At 38.3% G+C, this 20,564-nt stretch overlaps 1 protein-coding gene across 5 annotated transcripts in view; it reads right to left on the reverse strand.

Moving 5' to 3' along the window:
* SFSWAP (splicing factor SWAP) overlaps positions 1-14,763 on the reverse strand; it is a 34,354-nt gene extending 19,591 nt beyond the window's left edge. For 2 of the 5 annotated variants that reach the window (XM_005524209.2, XM_014253878.2), the window contains exons 1-10: positions 14,392-14,763; positions 11,781-11,950; positions 11,123-11,260; positions 9,566-9,651; positions 6,474-6,699; positions 5,926-6,041; positions 4,959-5,094; positions 2,894-3,134; positions 2,466-2,597; positions 2,004-2,097 (exon numbers count right to left, since the gene is read on the reverse strand). In XM_005524209.2, the coding sequence (XP_005524266.1) occupies positions 2,004-2,097; positions 2,466-2,597; positions 2,894-3,134; positions 4,959-5,094; positions 5,926-6,041; positions 6,474-6,699; positions 9,566-9,651; positions 11,123-11,260; positions 11,781-11,950; positions 14,392-14,645 (1,593 nt within the window). In that variant the 5' untranslated portion in view covers positions 14,646-14,763. Of the gene's footprint in view, positions 1-1,997; positions 2,098-2,465; positions 2,598-2,893; positions 3,135-4,958; positions 5,095-5,925; positions 6,042-6,473; positions 6,700-9,565; positions 9,652-11,122; positions 11,261-11,780; positions 12,479-14,391 lie in introns of all 5 variants that reach the window. The other 3 variants (XM_088064889.1, XM_088064888.1, XM_088064891.1) reach the window with 2 other exon arrangements.
* Between the last annotated feature and the right edge of the window lie 5,801 nt (positions 14,764-20,564).

The following is a 20,564-nucleotide window of genomic DNA, read 5'->3' on the forward strand; positions in this document are numbered from 1 at the left end:
AAGAAAATGTTCTTCAGCTGATGCACTTTTGCCAAGGACTGCTTTAAAATTATACTTTTAAAATTAGACCCTAAAAGCATGTAATTCTTTTGTATATTGGTTTAGGTCTTGATTCCCAGGGTCCCAAACCAAATCCATAAAGTCAATTCCCAGAGAGAGGGTGAAAGCTTATGACACTTTTTCCTCATGTACAACTGCATGTAAATTCTTCACAGAATCAGATTTCACAGGAATCAACACATATTAATGTTTGACTTTTTCCAGCATTCTGCTGAAGAACACTGGGCCTAGCAATGTTTTTTGATACAACAGATGTGCTGAGATTTTCAAGGAAGTAAAGAGTTATTGGTTGTAGCATTACATGACTGAATCATTCAGCATGATCTCTGAACTGGCAACAAAAAAAATTTCAAGAGGGATATTACAGAACATTCAAAGTATTTACACGTTAAGTTGTGTGATAACATTAAGTAATTTAACACAGTCAACTAAAAGTTTGGTTGCGCTGGCAGTTGTTAAGCATATGTGACGTTGAAATTGAGGCATTGAGCAGATCTTCCCTGCAGCCATTCCCTGACCAACAGAACTGATTTCTGAAAGTCCTCCACCAAGGGGAAAAGCACAATGAAATAAAGCACTTCATCCCGTATTTACTGAAGTCAGTAGTACAGTTTCTTATTAATTTTAATGGCCAAGAGGAAAAGCATCAGTTGAATTAGTTGCCTATACATACATTACTAGAGCATAAAGATAATATCAAAGTCATTATTTTAAAAAAATGAAGATAATGGCACTATCTACAAAGCCATGCAGTACAAAAATATGCATTGCTATGCTTGACCTCAAGGGACTTAAACCGGTTTCGGTTCCTTTTTAGCTGTACTCATCTGAACACTTAAAATGAATCCTTTATTATTATGCTTCAGTTAGTGTACAATTTCCCCCCAACTACATGTTAACAAGTCCTTATTAATTATGTAAGTATTATGAATTCAATCCACTGGTTTGCAAATGAGACATTCTAGAACAACAGTCAGCATTGTGGCAAAGGACAATTTTGGTTGTAATTTATCAGCTGAGTAAGATCATATTTACCACAGCTTATCTTTAAAAATAGTGTCTTCAGAACATTTTTTCACTATTAAATAAAAGATCAGACACAACTGTTCCAAATAGCAACCATTATTGAATTTCTTCATTTTCCACAAAGCAATTCCGAGGAGTTTACCCACAGGCCTACCTTCTTCAGTTTAAGGCTCCCCAATCTAAGCCTTGAGATGACAAATGACATAGGGCCTAAAAAAAAAATAGCTCTTTCCCATGAAAAGTTAACATCAGATAATGTAGTTCTGATATTATTTGCAATTTTCTTTTCAGTAAGAGAACAATCTAATTAGCTAACACGAGAATAGTTAAAAACATGAATGCCAAGTCTGGCTACCACCACCTAATAACACAGACTAGGAGAAGCAAAGCAAGTAGGAAACTGCTGTGAGATTCTGAAGCTCCAGTATTGTTGCAGTCACGGCTGGACTCTAAACCTCGCTCAGAAAAAAAAATGTCAGAAAGCTCCTCCAGCCTCTGTGCTACTGTTGTAGGAAGAATGATGAGGCATATGGGAAGGTATGGGTATTAAAAGCCATGGCTAACCTTTCTGACAGCAGAACACTAATCACAGTCCTACAAAGCTCAAAACCTACACAAAGCATATATTCCCTCATATAGAAAGTCAGAAGATTTTCAGGCAGTCATTTTACATTACAGCTACAGTGGAGTGGCTTATAGTAAAAAGCAAGAATTAAATACCACACCATCTCACAGATCCTTCCTTTAATGCTGTACAAAACTAAAACACAACAAAAAAAGCATTCACATCATTTGCTGATCAATTTCTCCCTAATTCAGTGTTCCGCTTTTAAAATGTCTCACAGTAACACAACTGGTAAGTCCTTTTCTCACATTTACTTCATTTTTAATAGAAGCATACAAAAACATACATGTACCTGGCAGTTGTCACCGCTCTCTTTTTGAAGGAAGAACTGTTTTTTAAATTCATAATAAGCATTATACTGGTGCCATGGTTGCAGGAATTCAAACCTGTTAAAAGAAAACAGGATATGTGAAGATGCACATGAACATAGCTAATACTAACAATCCCTTATCATCTAGTCTTCTCTAGAAAATGAAATGTTATTTGATGTTTTGAAGCGCTCTTACTTAAGCCTAAACTTAAGAGGATACACATTCAGAGCATGGTCACTAGAGACAGTTTTGACGGATTGGTTGTTTTGACAATTAGAGCCATAATGCTTTCACATTGCTGTTAAGTAGGTCCCTAAATTTCAATTAAAAAAAAAGAACAACAGTACTTCTCTTGCCAAAACCTACATGTCATGTAATTTCATATCTTAAAAAATTAGAACCTTAACTTTTGAAATAACAGTTTAAATAACATTTTCTCTTACCTGAGATCATTCTTGGCACGAACACTAGTTTCAAATTTTACCCCGTTCCTAGCAACATACTCAGCTAGCTTGTCAATGACAGGTTGGATATCTGGAGGTGGAGGTATAATGGCAACCACTGGAGCAATTGTGCTGAAAACATCAAGAGTAAATGGTTTTTAAAAACAGAACATAAAGATCTTTCAGACTCTTGTTTTAACAAAAAAAAACCAACAACTAAAAACAAGCACCAAAACCAACCAAAAAAAAACCCCAACAAAACAAAAACCACCACCAAAACCAAGCAACCAAATACAGAGAGGTTTGTTCTCTGTGTTCACCATGCAGTTAAAATAGCTTGGTTCAATAACAGAACCCTTACTAAACACTCGCTATTGAAGTGCAGGAACAAGACTCCCTCAAAAAACAAGCAAAGCTGTCTGAGGTACCTTGTAGATGTTGTGGTAGAAGTCAACCCACTGGTGCTGTCATTTGAGTCTGGGGGAGGCGGGGGTGTTGTACCAGGAGGGGGAGGAACTGTTGCTGCTACACCTGTAGTGCTGGAGACAGTCACCCCTGCGGGCAGGGCGTTGTAGTAGGCAGCAACATCAATTCCCGGAGGTGGAGGAGCCAGGCAATAGGTTCCATCAGGGAGCATGTAGTAGCTGTAATACATGGCTGCCACAGTTGCTACAAAAAAGACACATTTAAAAATAAATATCTAATTAGAAGAAAACCACCCAATGAAATACATTATTATACCAATACAAACACATCAAGAATCCAGATTCGCACAACACACCAGGAAAGGGCATCTCATTTCTCGTGTAAAAAAAAAAACAAATAAAAAAAACCCCAAAGTAAAAAAAGGAAAGGCTCATATTAACAGATTTAGAAAGAGTAAGAAATATGTAGATTAAGGAATAGAATGTGAATGTACTGAAGGTCATAGATGTGAATATAGAAGTGAACAGAGCAGGCATACTTAAAAAGGAGATAGTATGAAATCACACTTCCTGATCTAATTCACCTCTGGCAATTTAACTCCATTAAAACTATGTTTTCATTAAGAAAGAAATGTGCATATATTCAAAATCAGCATTAAGAGATTAAACCACTAGAATCACTATACACATATTAAACCCCTATATTACTATATATAGACACACTTCTACTTACTCAAACCTCAAAAAGTAGACAGGTTTTGCAAATCAACAGCAACATAATGAACCATGCATTTTAACATGTTTTCCACACTAGAGGCTTCTCTGACTCTAAATATTTCTTGAGAGTGCAAAGGCTTTTTATGTATTTCTCTCTTCCTTTAAGGACAGTATTTTATAATGTTCTAATTAGCTTAATAAATTTACAAGAATAATCCACCTTATAAATATGTTTTCTGCAGAAAGACTACATATAAACAGAAAATATTAATGTAAAATATTTCAAATTAATTACAGTAAGAGTCCCATTTCTGGAAGCAAGATTTGATCAATACATTAAATTACAATGAATTATCCTCTTAAAAGTTTCATAAACATTCCCATGTGGCAGTGTTTACTTTCTTCAAAGAATAAGCTGTCTGTAACGAGAACAGAATAAAGTCCTGTTAAGTTTTAAAAGTGGGGACATGAGTTGCAAACTGACCTTGTTGTGGTACTAAATTATAATCTCCCAGTTTCTGTCTATTCCGGTTCAAGCCTGACATGAAAGTAATCAAAAAACTGACTAGATCTATTCAATGGAGATACTTATTTTGATTTCAGTCTTTCATGAAATAACCAGTAATTTTCAATTTCTTCACAGAAATATTATTTCGATTTTATTAAGATTCCCTTATGGTACAGTTTTAAATACAAATTATTTCCATGCATATTTCTCCCCACATATTACAGTGACAACACCTGTAATCCTTTGGGGGTTCTGATCCTATAATGCATAAAAATCAACTCAGATTATTACGGTTATAACTGATTTGCAGCAACATTACTGAAAAATCAAGAACTCACTCAGCACCACCTTGAAGTAACACTACTCCTTACCTACAAATGTATAATAAAATGAAACCCTATGGTAGCGAAGGCTTCAGCACAAATTTTCTTATATCTCAGTAGTGTTATATGGTCAGTCCCATAAATGAAAGGGCAGGTTGCATTTCTATATTTAAGGATTCAAGGACTTTCAGAATTCTGAAAGCTGAAAAGACTTAAGAAGCACGTAAACTCATTTAAGCTTGACTTTAACTTTTTGAGTATCAGAATTTACAAAACCTGCAAAAACAAAATATAATAATAAGGGCATTGTGCCTCTGGCCTGCCCACCCCCTCCACAGCAGTCCTGGTTTTCTTAAGCAACAATTCAACAGATACTCAGAAAGGACCTTCAAAAACTCATGAGATCGCAAAAGAATAAATACACGGGATGAAGCATGAAGCCAACATATTCTCTTCCCACCAGCATCCACACACAATTCATCAAAACACACCACCAGCTGCCTCCTCACAAAGCACTTACAGTCAGAGGAATATTCTGCCTGTGATGTCTGCACAGCTGCCCCGTCTGTTGACTGTGGCGTTGACGAATTATTATCTGATTGTGCTTTGCGCACCAGTGCTGCAAGGGGGTGATCAGGGTCTACTACCTTCAAAGGCTGAAAATATTTTGAAAATAGAAAAAAAGATTAAACTTGGAAGTACATATTTAAAGAACAGTAGCATCAATGTATTTGGGAAAGCAAATTTCTCTATCTTGATAGACACCAATAATTCTATGCAAACACTGCAGTTACTGTTTTTGTAGCTCTCACATCAGAATCAATGTATTTGAAAATTAGTGAAGAACAAGACACTTCATGTAAACAGAAATGAATGACATAAAAAAAAGTGGTTATTACTGTTAGCCAATGACTGCCATGGCTGGGATAAGGCACAGAACCTGACTTGTCTAAATATCAGACAGCACCACTCTAAAAGCCTGAAATACATACAACTGTCTGTCACTCCCATTATTCCATCACTGTCCAGTCTCAGAAAATAAAAACAACTAACACATCCAGCAAAATTTACATTTAATGAGTAATAAATTCTGGTGAAATATTATTTGCTGGAACTGTTATTTCATGTTAACATTTCATCTACTAAAATCTAAGAAGAAAAAAATTTCTCTCTCAGCTTATTTATATTATTTTTAATAACCATGTTATTCCATTAAATACCTTAATCTCTTTGCTTGAACACAGGTTCCATACGATAAATTCTTGAGTGGTGCCCTTAATACCAGAGGGCATCACAAACAGAAATTTAATTCCTTGGAAATGGAAAAATAGCAATTTGTGTGCTAGAGAAAAGGTAAAATAAATATTTACCAAAACAGACTTAAATTACAGTCTGAAAAGAACCCCACACCTGAGCACCTGCAATTTTTGTGTCCATGAATCAGATGTTTTACATGATAAAAACGTAATTTTAATAGTGTCAAGTACCTTCATGAGCTCTTCAAGCCTACTGCATTTTTTAGATGCAAAAAGACTCGGATGAAGATAATTTCCGTCATCGTCATCATCATCATCATCATCTTCCTCAGATTTGACTCTTGAGTCTAAATAAAAGCAATGTCTGAATTTCATTTAGGTTTGCTATGAATTTGCTTTAGGAAAGAATGGTGATACAGGACAAGCACGGATCTTAGGAAAGCATCATTCATATAAATCAGCTTGGTCACAAAAGCACAGATCCAAGGTAACGCCCAACATCAATAAAACTAAACCCTAAATGGACAGGCCAACCTTCTGTTGGACTTGAGGTATATAACTGCTTTTAAAACTTCCACATCATAGCAGCTCCTGAAGCTGTAAGTTTCCACAAAGAATTTTTTTTAAAAAAAATCTTCAATTTAAGCAAAATTTTGAATCAGCACATCAATCTCAGCTGCAGTGGAATCCCAGAAAAATGTGGCTATTTTAATAAAAAGACCAGCATCTGTTCCACTGATTCCCATCCTGAAGCCACCATTTGCCAAGCAACAACTCACGTTTTTTCTCGTCAGCTTTACTTTCTGAAGGAGCTGCATAGCGTCCTTCTTTCATGGCCTTCTGGATGAACTTGTAGTAGGGATTGAGGTAGTGATCAAATCGCAGAAAGTCAAACTGGGAGTTGCGTGCTTGCTTGGCTTTCAGCATGATCTCAAACTGGGCTCCCTGCTTGCACACAAAGTTTGCAGTTCGCTCAATGATTGCATGCATTTTTGCCGTTGGTGGCTGTGGGAGTAAAATAACACGTATTTGTATTTTCATAAGCAGCTTGTACAGTATGTTAGAACTCCAAAGGGAATCAGAAAGAACAGTAGTAGTAGTAGTAGCCTAGTAGGACAGTCCTTCTAGGCTTTCTTCAGCAACTTAAGTTTCATAATCACTTAAAACTAGTCAAAACACATTAGGCCTAAAAAATAAAAAAATAGCCAAAACAGTTACTTCCTCAGCTACTCATTCAGTTCCTTTGGCTAGATCCTCTTCTACCAGCACAGCTGTTTCTGCATTGAACAAAACTGAAGAGGGCAACAGATCCTGGATGACCTCGGTGTTACAATATCTCAAGATGCTCTGAAGACTCAACATGTATGGTTTCCTTCCCAAAAACTGTCCTTAATTCTGTTATCTCTGAATGTGCAAATACTATTCCCTAACTATAATTTTCTTACATTTTATTTGCTTGGGAAGAACATGTTGCCTCTCAAGACCAACATACAAACTATAGTTCCCATGTCCATTCCCTTGAAGAGTCATCAAACACTTCAGCAATAAAGCAAAAAATAAAGTTCAGCAGCATTCATGAATTTTCACACCAGAAATTCCTAGCCAGAAATCCCTAGGGAACAGTATGATACCAAACCCAAGATGTGAAGAGAACAAGAGTACAGCTAAAGAATGAAAGAACTTCATTATTCATTACTTTTAATTTCATACTCAGCTGTTTTGTCTTGTGCTCAGTACATTGTAAAAACACATAATCTGTGTGCCTATAAAGACTGAAGTGTTACATTAATGATTTGGTTTAGCACTGCAGTTTTACTTCATAGATACCCAGCTATGTTGCAAACCTCAAAAAATCTTTCTCAGAAGATTGGAAGCACTTGAGACAGCGGTGTTTCACATAGGGGAAAAGAAGTCTGACTATAATCAAACAGCCCAATAAAAGCTGTTTTGCTTTAAAAGCTGTTTTCTGCTGACTGGATCCTTTACCAGGACATGTTCAATATGGAAAATAACTAGTTGTTTCAAGTTTTATTTGTCCTTCTAAAACCCCAGCAAAGACTATTTTGATGGGAGGCAATGAGGTTCTTAAACTAGTAACACTTTGTGCATTATCAGTTTCACATCACATATCAAGATTTTCTGTTTCTATCTCTCCTCATAAGTTATTAAGCGAAAATTTCCTCTAACAGCTCACTTCAAGAGCATCCACAGTCTTCTTAAAGTGCCCTGCTGAAAAACAATCATTTTTGCCCATAATCAGTTTTAAGCAGTGGAAGACCTTTGGCCTGCCTGCCAAAGTTCTTCTGTTCTAAGTTCCAGAGTAACATTACTGCTGCAACTGGAGCCGTCATACACTGAACATTCTGTATTTCTGGACGAGTTTTTTTTGCTGCCTGACTTGTCTTCATTGAATATTTCCACTTTGCATTGATCTGTATAATAGGAAGTATTTTATATCCGTCTTTATTGAACTGCAGCTTGCAGACTGGGAGCAAAGTCTCCATGTTAGCATGCTGATTCTCAAATTTCTTAAATAGAAATAAATAAAGAATAAATATCTTCCATGGTAAAGCTGAATGACTTAAATAGAACAGCAACAACAAATCAAGGCTTACAAAAAAAAAAATTCACAAATCCCAATCCAAAGTTAAGTTCACATTGCTTTCAGAGCTGTTGTCTAGGCATTTTGATGTTTGTTGAGTTTATGGGTTTTTAATCAAAACCAAAGACACGTACATTTGCATTCTGTTCATGTGAATATACTGCAGTTCAACAGCTGACTGAGCAATTACCTCAGTAAGCCCCACACTGCACTATATAATGTACATAGCAAATACATCTAAATTTCAGAACAAAAGCCAAGCAGCTATCACAACCAACACTCTTTCACCAGCAGTTACATTTTGGAAACAGTATCAAAATGCAAAATAAGAAGCTTTTCTCAGAAAACTTAACGTTCTTTAAATAAAAGCTAATGAAGTTCAAATGGTTACACAAATACTCTGTGCTCGTTATTACTTATCCTAACAGAGTGCTCTGAATCTTCACTGCCAAGGTTATCAAGTTGAGAATACCAAGTTGAGCCCACATATAAATTAACACTTTTGTGACCACAGTTAGAGAGAAAAAATATTATCAGATTTTCCTTCATCTTTTATGAAACTTGAAATACACTGAAAACCCTTATAGTTAGACCTGTACTCAAGCAGGTGTCTGTTCAGCTCCCTTAAAGAAAAATACACAAGTCCAATTAAGTCTACAGAACACTCAGCAAATTCTAGCAACATCCCATGAAGAAAGGAGCTTCTATGTACTAATACTTTCAAGGTATTTCAGACTTAGCTAGAAATAAATTACTGTTTTTCTCCTTGAACATGCTAGTTTTATATACAGCATTAACACTTGATCGGTTTCTCTCCCCTTCAGATTGCGACTTAGTTAGAAAGATTCTAGAAAAGAATTCTTGAACAGAAGCAAATTTCTGGTTTAATGGTCCTTTCTGTTTGGAACATTGAACCTTACATCTCAGCAAGTATCCATTCCAAAAACAACTGCCTTTTCTTTGGATTAGCTAAAATAATATCCTAAGTGATACCAAATGCACTTAGCATAAGCACAGCAATCATTTCAGTGTGAAAAAGAAGATTCAAGAGTGTTCATAGAATTCAAGAGCTCAAGGCAGAACATTTGAAATTAAGTTACTATTTCTGAATAATTTGTACCACATTAGAATTTAGATATATAAAAATATATTTAGAATAAAATGTACCGCACTAAAGTTAATGAAAAAAAACCTAGCCCAACCACCAAACAGCACTATCAACTGCTCAAAAGCTGGCAGAAGTGTAGGCTGAATTACATGCACACATACCAGCTCCACATCAGAAGGTACATTCAGACCCGGAGGGGCAACAAAAGGTTCTTCATTTTCTTCTGTATTTTCTGTCTGAGCTGTTTCTACAAGAAATGACAGAATAGAATATTTAGGAAAAAAAACCAAAGCACACAAATGCTAAAAACCAAAAATGAAATAAAGTATTTCTAAAAGGATGTGCAATCAAGGAATTTATCAAATGCAGCTATATAAACAGCACTTATACTGAAGACATTTACATACGGTTTAAAAGAATAATTTGTATTACAGTCCATACATTCTGCTTGCTATAGCAGAAATCTTCCTCTGAATATACTTTGCTTTACAGATTTTTCTAATAATTGAAATAAAAAGTTTACTTTTTTACAGTAACTTATAGTATTATCTATTCTACTAGCCTTAAGAGAAATTGTATTCCCCTTTTCCCCTGACAGACTAGATGGCACCAAGTGCAGGAACACCTGACCACGGGAGCTGTGGAAACAGCAGAACAACCTCATCACGGATGAGATGTCACAGTGATTACTGAGGACAAACCATACAACAAAGGGAATTCACTTGTTTGGTTATATTCTGGTGGGCTGGTTTTTGTTTTATTTTTTTTAATAAACTCAAATAGTTTAACTCCACAAAGGTACAGAGAAATTTTAGCAGCAAAGAAAGAAGGAAAGAACAGCAGACGAAGAACAGACTGTTTCTTTTGGCAGCAGCTCCAACTAACAATATTTGGTTATAGAGTATTAAACAAATTAATTAAACCCCTGAAGAGACAACCAATGCTGCTTCAGTACAAAAGAGAAGAGGCAAAACCGTTTGTACAGTGCAAGTAGCGCAGACACTGAGTGCCCTTACACAATCTCTCAAAAAAACACTAAATAAGCTTAAGGACCTAAAATGGTCTTGCAATGCAACACAACTTGGGGGAAAAAAATCACATTTCATACCACAGTAACCCACCAAGATGTAGTTAGGCAACCCAATTGTTAATTAAACGATCCTCACTTTACTAAGACATAGTTCAACAACATTTGAAACCTTCCTTAAGAATATATGATAAAAATATGAAGTTATTTGAATTATAGATGAGAACATGACAACTGAATTCTGTATTTTTTAGGTCATGGAGCAGGGTACACTGTGTTGAAGACAGACTTGTAATAATTAAGATGAGAAAATTTAAACTTAAAAATATATATTCTTATTATTATTTTATGCTTACAACGGTATTTTCTGTCTTGACTGAGAAACACAGTGTTAGCAGACAGTCAGTGTAAGGAATTACTAATTTTTTCTGAGTAAGAATCTGCATGACAGCAGAATTAAATTCCCTGACTACTGCAGTATTGACTGTGCCACAGCAGGAAAATATTTTTAAGCTCATCAAGAACAAAGTCTGCAAAAACTCAGTAACAGAGTTCCATAAAGACCCTGATGAAATGCTTTCAGAATTTCTAACTGCATTTTAATAACACATATATTTTAAACCCTCAACTGCAAGACAGAGAAATGGTATGTCCTCCCTCTCAATTAACCCTTGTTATTTTTACCCCTTACCTTTTTGTTTTGCAGGCTGATGCTCCTCCTCTTCAGTGGGTTCTGAAGGGTCATAATAATCACTGCCATAACGGAATCCCACTGCATTATAGGTACCATCCTCTGCCAAAGCTTCACTGAGTCTTTTATATTCCTCCTCTTGAACAAAAATGCAATTACCAACATTAGAACATATTCAGAAGCTAATTTATTAAAAAAGAAGAAGTAATATTTCTTACTTTAGCTTTTAAATAAGAAGTTTTCTCCTGATCATTTTAGCTTTCATTAAAAACTGAACAGAAAAACACAGCATGTACACATGCTGCCCATTTATTTCTTCTTGAAGTGAGACAGGCTGTGGATTAAGACATTCTAATGCAATTATGCGTATAAAAGCACAGAATTTCCTTTAAACAACACTAAAAATGAAGCAGAATGTGTTTATTTTGGGGGGTCTGAAATCCCAGTCTGCCCTCAGAATCTGGGCAATTTCTGTGTGGATCTACAGTTAAACTATCCTGAGGTCCTCTCATACGCAAAGACTCCCGCTTTTCGAATCCACTGGGTACTGTCAAGATAACATCAGAAAAAGAGAGTATAAAATTAGGAGTAAATTTAGTTTCATAATAATTTATTTAAACATGCTTTTTTAATAACCATGTTATTCCTTGAGCAATACCTTGCCTTGCCTCCTCCTCAAGCAAGTCCGTATGCAAGGCTAAATACCTCTCTTCATCACAGAGGGCTTCTATTCTAGCCTCCTCTTCAGACAATTGATAATCTCTGTTCCAGGTGGAATATTCAGCATCATATTCAGAAAGGTCATGCAGGTGACCACGCCCATCATACCTGCAGGATGAAACAGCTGGTCAATGCAAAGAACTTAGGGCTTGGGTTTATGTGACTACTTAAATACTTACCCAATAAAAATGAAAAACAAAAAAACAAAAAAAAAAACTTTTACGTTAATGCATACTCCCTTTTAGAAGTTACAATTAATTTTGCTAATCATTTGTCACCAACTATCGAAAATTTGTTTAATAGTCTAAATTCCTCTCAAAGAAACTAAGAAATTATTACAATTAAAGGCAAAGGTATCCTTTAATAGTTTAAGTGGGATCCATTTCCTTAACAGCTCTTACCGTACGTGCTTCAACCAACCAATCAATGTCACTTGCAAAATACGTTTTTCTGGAAAGTCAAATAGCTTACATTCACACAAACCCGAGTACATAAATACCTATCCGTAAGAACCAAACGGTCGAAATTTCCTCGCTTCTTTCTGCTAGTCTCGAACTCTCAGGAGAAATCTTCACCATAGAAACTTGCGTCCATTGGAGGTAAAATCATGGCTAGGCTCGGCCCCTAGCCATTTGGCTGAGGAAATAAGTTCTGGGTTATGTGATAGAGAGACACACATACATAGGAACAGTAACATAAACATGCAATTTAAGGAGGTTCACCGCAAAATCGGCAAAGATCAATGATGTACAGTTCCTTTCTACTAAGAAATCACTTTATTTGCAGAAAAAGCACTGCATTGGGATAATGTTTATGCATCAGTAAGAGAAACCGATTGGAAAGTAAAGCGACAGTAAATTCGACTCCGCTGAGGTGTCTTCCCACACACAACTCTTGACTTGTGCCAACTTGCTAGACCAAAAACAAAGTAAATATTCTTATAGCAAAAAGCAAAATGAAACATAGGTCTGGTTAATCAAGCTCTGTCCACAGGGAAACTTGAACCCAAGTCTTCTCATATCAATGTGCTTTTCTCAAAATGGTGAAAATGAAGACTTCCTGCTGCTGGAGATAAAAGGAATCTAAGCTTCCAAAGGAGTTTATAAGATTAGCAATTGCAAGCTGCCTTAACTCACAAATGTATGTTATTTGGTATTTCAGTATGTGGGTACAGACATGCACATACTTAGTGTTTGCTCCCTACAATTTCTATAACATCTGTGAACGGGGCTCTGCTTCACAGCACCCCAAAAACAGCCTCTACCAACAAATGAGATCAGTCACAGAAATTATTTAGATTAGAAGTGTGCAACACAACACTTCCATTGTTGCATGAGAAATGAAACATAGCTACAAATACTTATGGGTGTTTTGTCCTGCCTTCATGTCTATTCCAATTTAACAAATTTATTTCAATGATAACCATCATTAATGGCGTAAGCACCAAAATAGTGCAAGGGCATTTCTTTTTTCTTCAGTCCTACGGAAGGAAATCAAAAGACCTTCCCTTACTGATATTTTTCCAAGACAAATACAGCTTTTAAGTCAAAATAAGAAATCCTGTCCAGCACCAAAGCAGTGATGAAACTGAGGGAACAAATATCTATAGTATGTTATATGACCCTTTCCAAACCAAAATTCTTCCATCTTTCCCACTGAGGTTTTCAGGGTCAGCCATAACTCTTAAATTATTCTTTCAGTGCTCCACTCAAACATAACCAACCTGATCTCTCATCTTCCCTCTGTCCAACAAAATATTCAGGTAACCCTTTCTGAATAAATTTATTTCCAAGTCCCACCCTGCAGTGCTGAAACAACTCAAGAAACCAGAAGGAACATCAAAGCAGATTGTATTAGTCTCTCTGGCCATGAACCTGGACCTATGGTACAACAACCAAAAGAAACCAGTACTGACATAAAACTTCAAGAGCAAGCACTCAAAATCAAATCCCTTCTGTCTAATAGAGTAAATCATGGCACCAGGAAAAGTGAAGAGGCCAAGAACTGCTTTTGGGGTGTCCCATCAGCAGCCTGCAGCCAGATTATGTAGGAGAAATAGGAAATCCCCATTTTCTTTATGGTGGATAAACGCCTTTGCACTCCCCACACTGCCACGTTCTCACCTACAAAACACACAATGTGCCTAATAAGTATTCCCACGAAATCAGGCTCCCTTAGATTCCAAGTGAAAAAATAGGAGGACGTTTGTGGTTTGCACTGAAAAGGAACAGATCATTCCCACTCTCCACCCTGCCTTCACAAGTGGAGCAGAAAGACCCATCACACGCTGCCTGCCAGGAGGAGAGGAACCTCCCAGCGCTGCCAGAGCGGGAAACCCCAAGTTCCGCAGAATGAAGCGCTGCAGAGCGCCCTCGGAGCTGTGCCGGGACGAGCTGCCTCCAGCCCCAGCACAGAGGGACCCGACGCGCCTGCCAGAGCGAGCCCTCTGCTCAACCCCCGCCCTCACTGCCCACAGCACAAGGGGGGAAACAGAAAGAGGCTATCACAGGAGATCTCGCAGCACAGTCTGGGGGTTGTGTTACACCGACCTATCGATCATGATCTTGGGGTCTCCCATCCAAGGAATAAGGTGTCGCCCCTGCTCCTGGTACTGAGCCTTCTCATCATCCCGAAACAGCTTGCAGGCATAGCCGAACACCAGCAGCTCCACACGGCTACTCCCGCCTCCACCTCCACCTCCTCCGGGGGGCCCGGGCACCGTTCCCCCGCCTGACAACAACATTAGGGGCGGCGGGCCTGCTTCTTCTGCAGTCCGTCGAGACCCTCCGAGCCCTCCGTACATCACCGGGGGGCGCAGCGAGGCGGAGGCAGCTCGCAGGAGCACCGACTGTCCGAGCAGCGAGTCCCCGCAGGGCCAGGCCCGCGCTAAAGCCCCCGGTCCCAGAGCACCACAGCCGCCATCACCCGAAACAAAATGGCGACACTTCCGGTTCCGCCGGCGGCGTAGGGGCAGGGGCGGGCTGGCTTTTAGCGACAGCAGATTCGAATCAAGTTCCAGCAGCCCAAGCGTTAAATCCAAGGATAACGTGATTCCGCGGTACCGGCGAGGACACTACGCATTTGATGACAACAGAGGAATACTGGCGAGGCGGTGGAACCACGGACGTGGCCGTGACGAAAGTGCGGCATGTCGGAGGGTGGGGCGGTGTCTCAGGGCGCTGTGTGGCCTGCCGAGGTGGGGGCGGGCAGCGGCGTGTGGGGGGCGTCTGTCTCGGCCGAAAGCAGCGGCAGGAGCTTCAAAACGGAGCCGAAACGTAGAGCCGCGTCTGCCGGTGCCCTCCACGCTGCCTTGGAGCCCCCAGGGGAGGCTGAGGGGCTCAAGGCGGTGCAGGGAGGCGCGACACAAAGCGGGGATCAACCTCAGGCTGTACCCGTGAAGTTCGAGGGGAAAGCCCGGGAGCCAGGGTGGGAATCACAGAATCAGTTCGGTTGGGAAAAGACCTCTGAGACCATCGGGTCCAGTCTATGACCGAACACCACCTTGTCAACCAGACCAGGGCAGCGAGTGCCACGTCCAGTATTTCCTTGAAAGGGGGAAGGGAGGACCTGGGGCACTGAATAAAAATATTTGAAGAAGGTTTAAAAACCAGAGAATTTTTTTTCTAAAATTGTGCGATCTGAGCTGACATTTTCAGTGTTGTGTACTTCAGGGTTATTACTTTCATCACTCTTCAAGAAGTATGAAGAACCGTGTTGTTTTGCATATTTTATAATAAAATTCTGTAAGGAAGCACATGATATTTTGTGATATTGTGGAATTACTCCATATCCTTAGATTCTGAGTGCCCATAAATGCTGGCAGAGCTGCTGGAATGTGTGAAAAACTCTCGGCATCATTATACAGAAAGGGCTAGAATATGTAAAATAGTGAGGGAAGAAATGGAGGGGTGCTGGAAGAGAGGTGGATAGTTTGTACCAGCATTTATAAATACATCCTACCACGTGAACTTATGGGAGGACACCAAGTGTACAGGTGGGAACATACCTCATCACTGTGGAACAATTTAATACCAGTTGGAAAACACATGGAGTAAAAAAAAAAAAAAAAAAAGAGTAAGAGAAAAGCAGAAGATGAGCAAAACAAACAAAAAAATTTAGATGGGGAGTATAAGAAAGCAACATGTGGTGATGATTTCATGACTTCTCTAAGTCCTCTGGTAATGCAAATGATTCAACAAGAAGGTAGTACAGCACAAAGAAGGGCTCTGTGCAGTAGAAGTGACAGCATTATAAGGTAACTTCAGACCATTTTCCTGGTATATCAGCATTAGAGACAAGGACATGAACAGTGCATAAATCATATAAAGAAAAAAAGCAGAAGACTTAGTTAATATAATGTAATTACAAAAAGATGAGGGAGTATTTTATCTGGTAAGGCATTTTCCAGACAACTGAGCCATTTCTAGAAGAACTAAGAGGTGACCAAAACACCCAGGAGCAATAAAGCACCAGGTGTCTCATGGAATTATTAAGAACAGAGGGGATAATGCCTTTAAAATTAATCTGTGTTAATTTGGTAGCTTGAAAACAACATAAAGAAATGAAAAATGGGAATCATCTGTCTGTTTTTGAGAAATGTAGCAAGATGACATGAGGGCTGGGGCAGGATCTTTCTGCTTATTGCAGCACATGATGTTCTGGGCTGTTTGTTCACGTGTCATTAGCCTGTCATCAAAAGAGGGATTCAGAGAGGTTTCTGAAATAACAGGACAACTGCACTACAGTTCTTTCCAGATTATTGTGTACCTGAGGGAAAGAAGAGAAACATAACCAGACTGCATACAGATCTTCAATATATTTAAGAAATTTCATTGTAGTGCATTTTGAATTTGCACTGGATTAAAAAAATGCCCATCCCTTCCTTTTTTCCCCAGCATGAGTAAAAAATGAAACTTTTTTCCTTTATTTTCACTCTACACCAACACTGGGAAGGAAATGCAGTGCTGATCATAGCATATGGTATGCTTTTTTACCACATTTAACAATACATCCAGTTTTAATATCTATGAGTAAGAAAAAATACACTGTGCTTACTATAGACTCTTAAAGCCTTTACATGATAGGATGACTTCATTATTTCATTCAGACCCTTGATTAGTCCCAGCTGTTCTGACTGTGTTGAATAGAGGGAAGGTGTAATGAGGAAAATTTACAAAATTAATCTCTATCCCACTCACTGTATCTCTTTTCATTTTGCTGTTGGTAGGAAAACATGGACAATGCAAGTAAAAAGCTGTTCTTTCCTAGGCTGCTAACAGTCCATTTTCCTCTATCTTAATGGAAGCGTAGTCATTTAGTATCATTTTGCAGTTTAGATAAAAGTGGATAATAACATTTATTCTCTAGTTTTGAAGTTTGAAAGAAAAGTGTGTTGTGCTGATTCTGAATAAAAGTCCCATTTCGATCATGTTTAATCAATAGAAAGGAATTTTCAGCACACCAAAAGAGTGTATCAAATGTTATGCCAAGCACAGGGGAGATATGTTCTGCTGATCTGGGCAACAAGCTGAGGTTTTATTTATATCATTTTGGCAAATGGCTTGTCAGCACTCAAGCTGAACTAATATATCCTTTTCACTCCTCTTTTCAGAGTAAAGAAAGGCAGAAATCAGGTATTTGGGAAGAGGAAAAAGCATATGGAATTGAAAACTAAACTTTAAGCTTGAATCTCAAAGGTGCCTCCCAAAATTTCCCTGTATTTAGCACCGGGCAATACCTCGTCCTTTTTAAAATTCAGTGTGGATCTTCTCAGTAATTAGGAAAAAAAAAAAGTTTTAACTTCCATATTTCACGTTTCCCATCAGAAACAAATATTTAGTTTTGCTTCTGCTTAGCATAGAAGTCCTAAGATTATTTCTATTTGTATTCTAGCACGATGGCTTTAATCCCCTTCATTGAGGGGAGGAAAACTTGGCTGTTTTTCCTGAAAAATGGGAAACCGTGTACAGTAGCTGCCAACTGTTACAGATTTTTTTACCCCCTTAAACCATTATGTTAGGGAAACTGCTGTAATCTAGTACTACTTTATGTGGGACTGTTTACAGAAGAAGTCAGTATTTCTTCATTTTGGCCCTGGTCAAAGAGGCTAAAATTGTTTACTAAACACCATTTAAGAAGAATATTTAACCTATTGTCATTTTTTGATAACATTCCATGCTACATCTAAATTGTTCCCCTCAATTTTGCCTTTGCCCAAAGCCAAGGTCTGAAAAGCGTTTTGTCAGCTTCAATAGAAGAAGACTCCAGATACATCTTGTTTTTCCATCTCAGAAGAAAGGCGGAAAGCAATAGCCAAAATTAAACATTAGTGTTCTTCCCCCAGCCTTTCTTTGTTTCCTATGTGAAATGTTTTTCAGACACATTTTAACAGCCACAGTTTCAGTGCAATGAAGGGTAACATTGTGGTCTTGAGTACCAAGAAATTACTGCTAGCAGCGGTTTTTGTCTGCACCGAGCAATTGGTTACTGCTTAGATTTCTTTTTAGCTGTTAAAAAATTAAAGCCTTTAAGCAGAATCCATTCACCTTTCTAAAATTTGTTGGTAACTTGCACCAGGAGGAGGAAAGCCATTAAAGAAGCACTTTTTCTGTGTCACAGTTAAGTATTCTTTCAAGATTAATACTTAAGAGCTTGCCATTGTTTTTCTGCTGTGGTGGAGTTTTGAGCAGCCTGCTTGATTTCTGGGCTGGGTAGGCTTTTTAGGCCCTCTTCACCTTAGCCACCTAGAAATGTCCAAAACCTTTTCCAGAGGTGCAGAAAGCTGCTGACTTGGAGGGTTAATTTAGCTTGCCTTGACTGTTGGCTGATCACTGATGCTTAAGGGGTCAAAAAAAGCACTGTTTTGATTCAATATCTGCATGCCTGGAGCATGCAGCTGTTGGGATTGTATCAAAAGTTAGATAAAACAACCAACAAAGCAAAAACCTCCTGGAACAGACACCTCCTCCCCCAAACAAACAAACAAACAAACACCCAAGAAATGCACAGAAAAGACTGGGAAATTAACTCAATTTACATAATTTTACTGTTTATTTAAAGGATCATGTGTCTCTCTGCAGAGCTCTGTTAGCTGTTTGGGTAGATCCCATACAAACCTATATGCATATAAATAATTTTCTTTGCCCCTAGTCACACAGAAATAGGCAACATTATTAGCAATGAAAAAGACAGCTCAGAATCAAAAGATGATTAAAAAATGTTTCTTTTCTTGTGAGTGCCATTGTGTCAGGGTAGTGATTGAAGAGAGAGAGAGAGAGCCTTTAGAGACTGCATCGTCACGACACTGCAGCAGCCAGGCAGGAACAAGTCCAAAAATAACAATGTATGGGCAGAGTCAAAGGACTCAAAGCTGTGTCTCTGCAAGACATGGAGCAACTCCTGAGTGTTTGGTACCTGGCAGGGCTCAACTCCTGAAAACTGACACCAAGGCTCTGGTCCTCCACCTCACAGTGCTTTTTATCTTCATCTTTCTCTGGTGGTGAAGATGAAACAGAAACAAGCTGAGCTGAACAAGAAAGTTAGGAATGAGAAATGAAATTGAATGTGTAGGAAATTGAAACTGCGGGGGTCATTGTGACCTTGCATTGATGAAAGGATTTACCTGTAAACATCAGGCAGAGAGAAAATGGCTCAAAACTTAGAGCACAAGAACACAGTTCAGGAGCAAAAGTCTCAAGTCACCAACAGGTTTCTTATAACTTTGGAATAGCAACTGGGTTCCATGAGGATCAGTCCCGTATTTCTAACACTGATATGGGAAACCCCTTATTTGACATTCTTCTCTGGAAGAATAAACACTTTCAATCCTGAGATGTGCAGAGACTATGCTGTCCCCTGCTGCGTGGTGTAGTTCTTTCTAACCATTTTGGAAGTTTGTCAGGTTTGGTGTCTAAATCACAGCTTTGTATTTCAGATTCTGTAGTGGGTGACTGTGCAGGATAATTTTTTGACTTACAATTTACAAGTAGCAGGACACTGAATGGGAGGATACAGCTCACACCAGTTGTAAAGTGGTTTGTCTTAAAGGGGAGCCTTGTAACACTTTCTCTGCTCAGAACACTTGTGGCATAGGAAGGAAAAAACGGAGGGTTACCCAAAAATGTTTCTTGGACCCCACTTGGGAGAAGAAACAGATCTTGTGTGTCAGGACCAATACCTTCTCCTGTCCTCCAAACTGTTCTGCAAATATTTCCCTCTCGTGTGTATATCAGTGTAGAAAAATAGCTAACCCTTTTCCTGTACAATACTTACATTTTTCACCTTTAGAAAGGTATAAACACCTTTACAGTGACTTACCATAAATGTGTCCACAACACATAAAAAGGATTGCTGAGGAGGAATATGTGATCCTTTTCCCTTTTTCTTATGCCAGTCATTAGAAAATCAGTCACATGTTGCAGCACAATGGATCAATTTCATTGTGTACCAGTGATAAATTTAATATCTGTACATCAAAATCCCATTATTGTGATTTTATATGTAATATATAAATATATGGATTCTAGTAAAACCAGAAGAAGCAGTAGCAGTGATTGTACTCCTTTAAAAAGTACTTACTTAAAAAAGTAACATGATCCTTAGTAAATTCTTTCAACTTAATCTTCCTCTGCAGTGTTCATTTTTATAATGCAAGCTTTACTGCATTAAGCCATCAGATAAAAGAGTGCTAACAGCCTGGCCACATTTTTGTCTAACAAAGGCT

The sequence above is a fragment of the Pseudopodoces humilis genome, chromosome 20 (assembly GCF_049639895.1).
Source record: "Pseudopodoces humilis isolate 2021_Gansu_Grassland_sample_001 chromosome 20, ASM4963989v1, whole genome shotgun sequence".
NCBI classification, from domain to species: Eukaryota; Metazoa; Chordata; class Aves; order Passeriformes; family Paridae; genus Pseudopodoces; species Pseudopodoces humilis.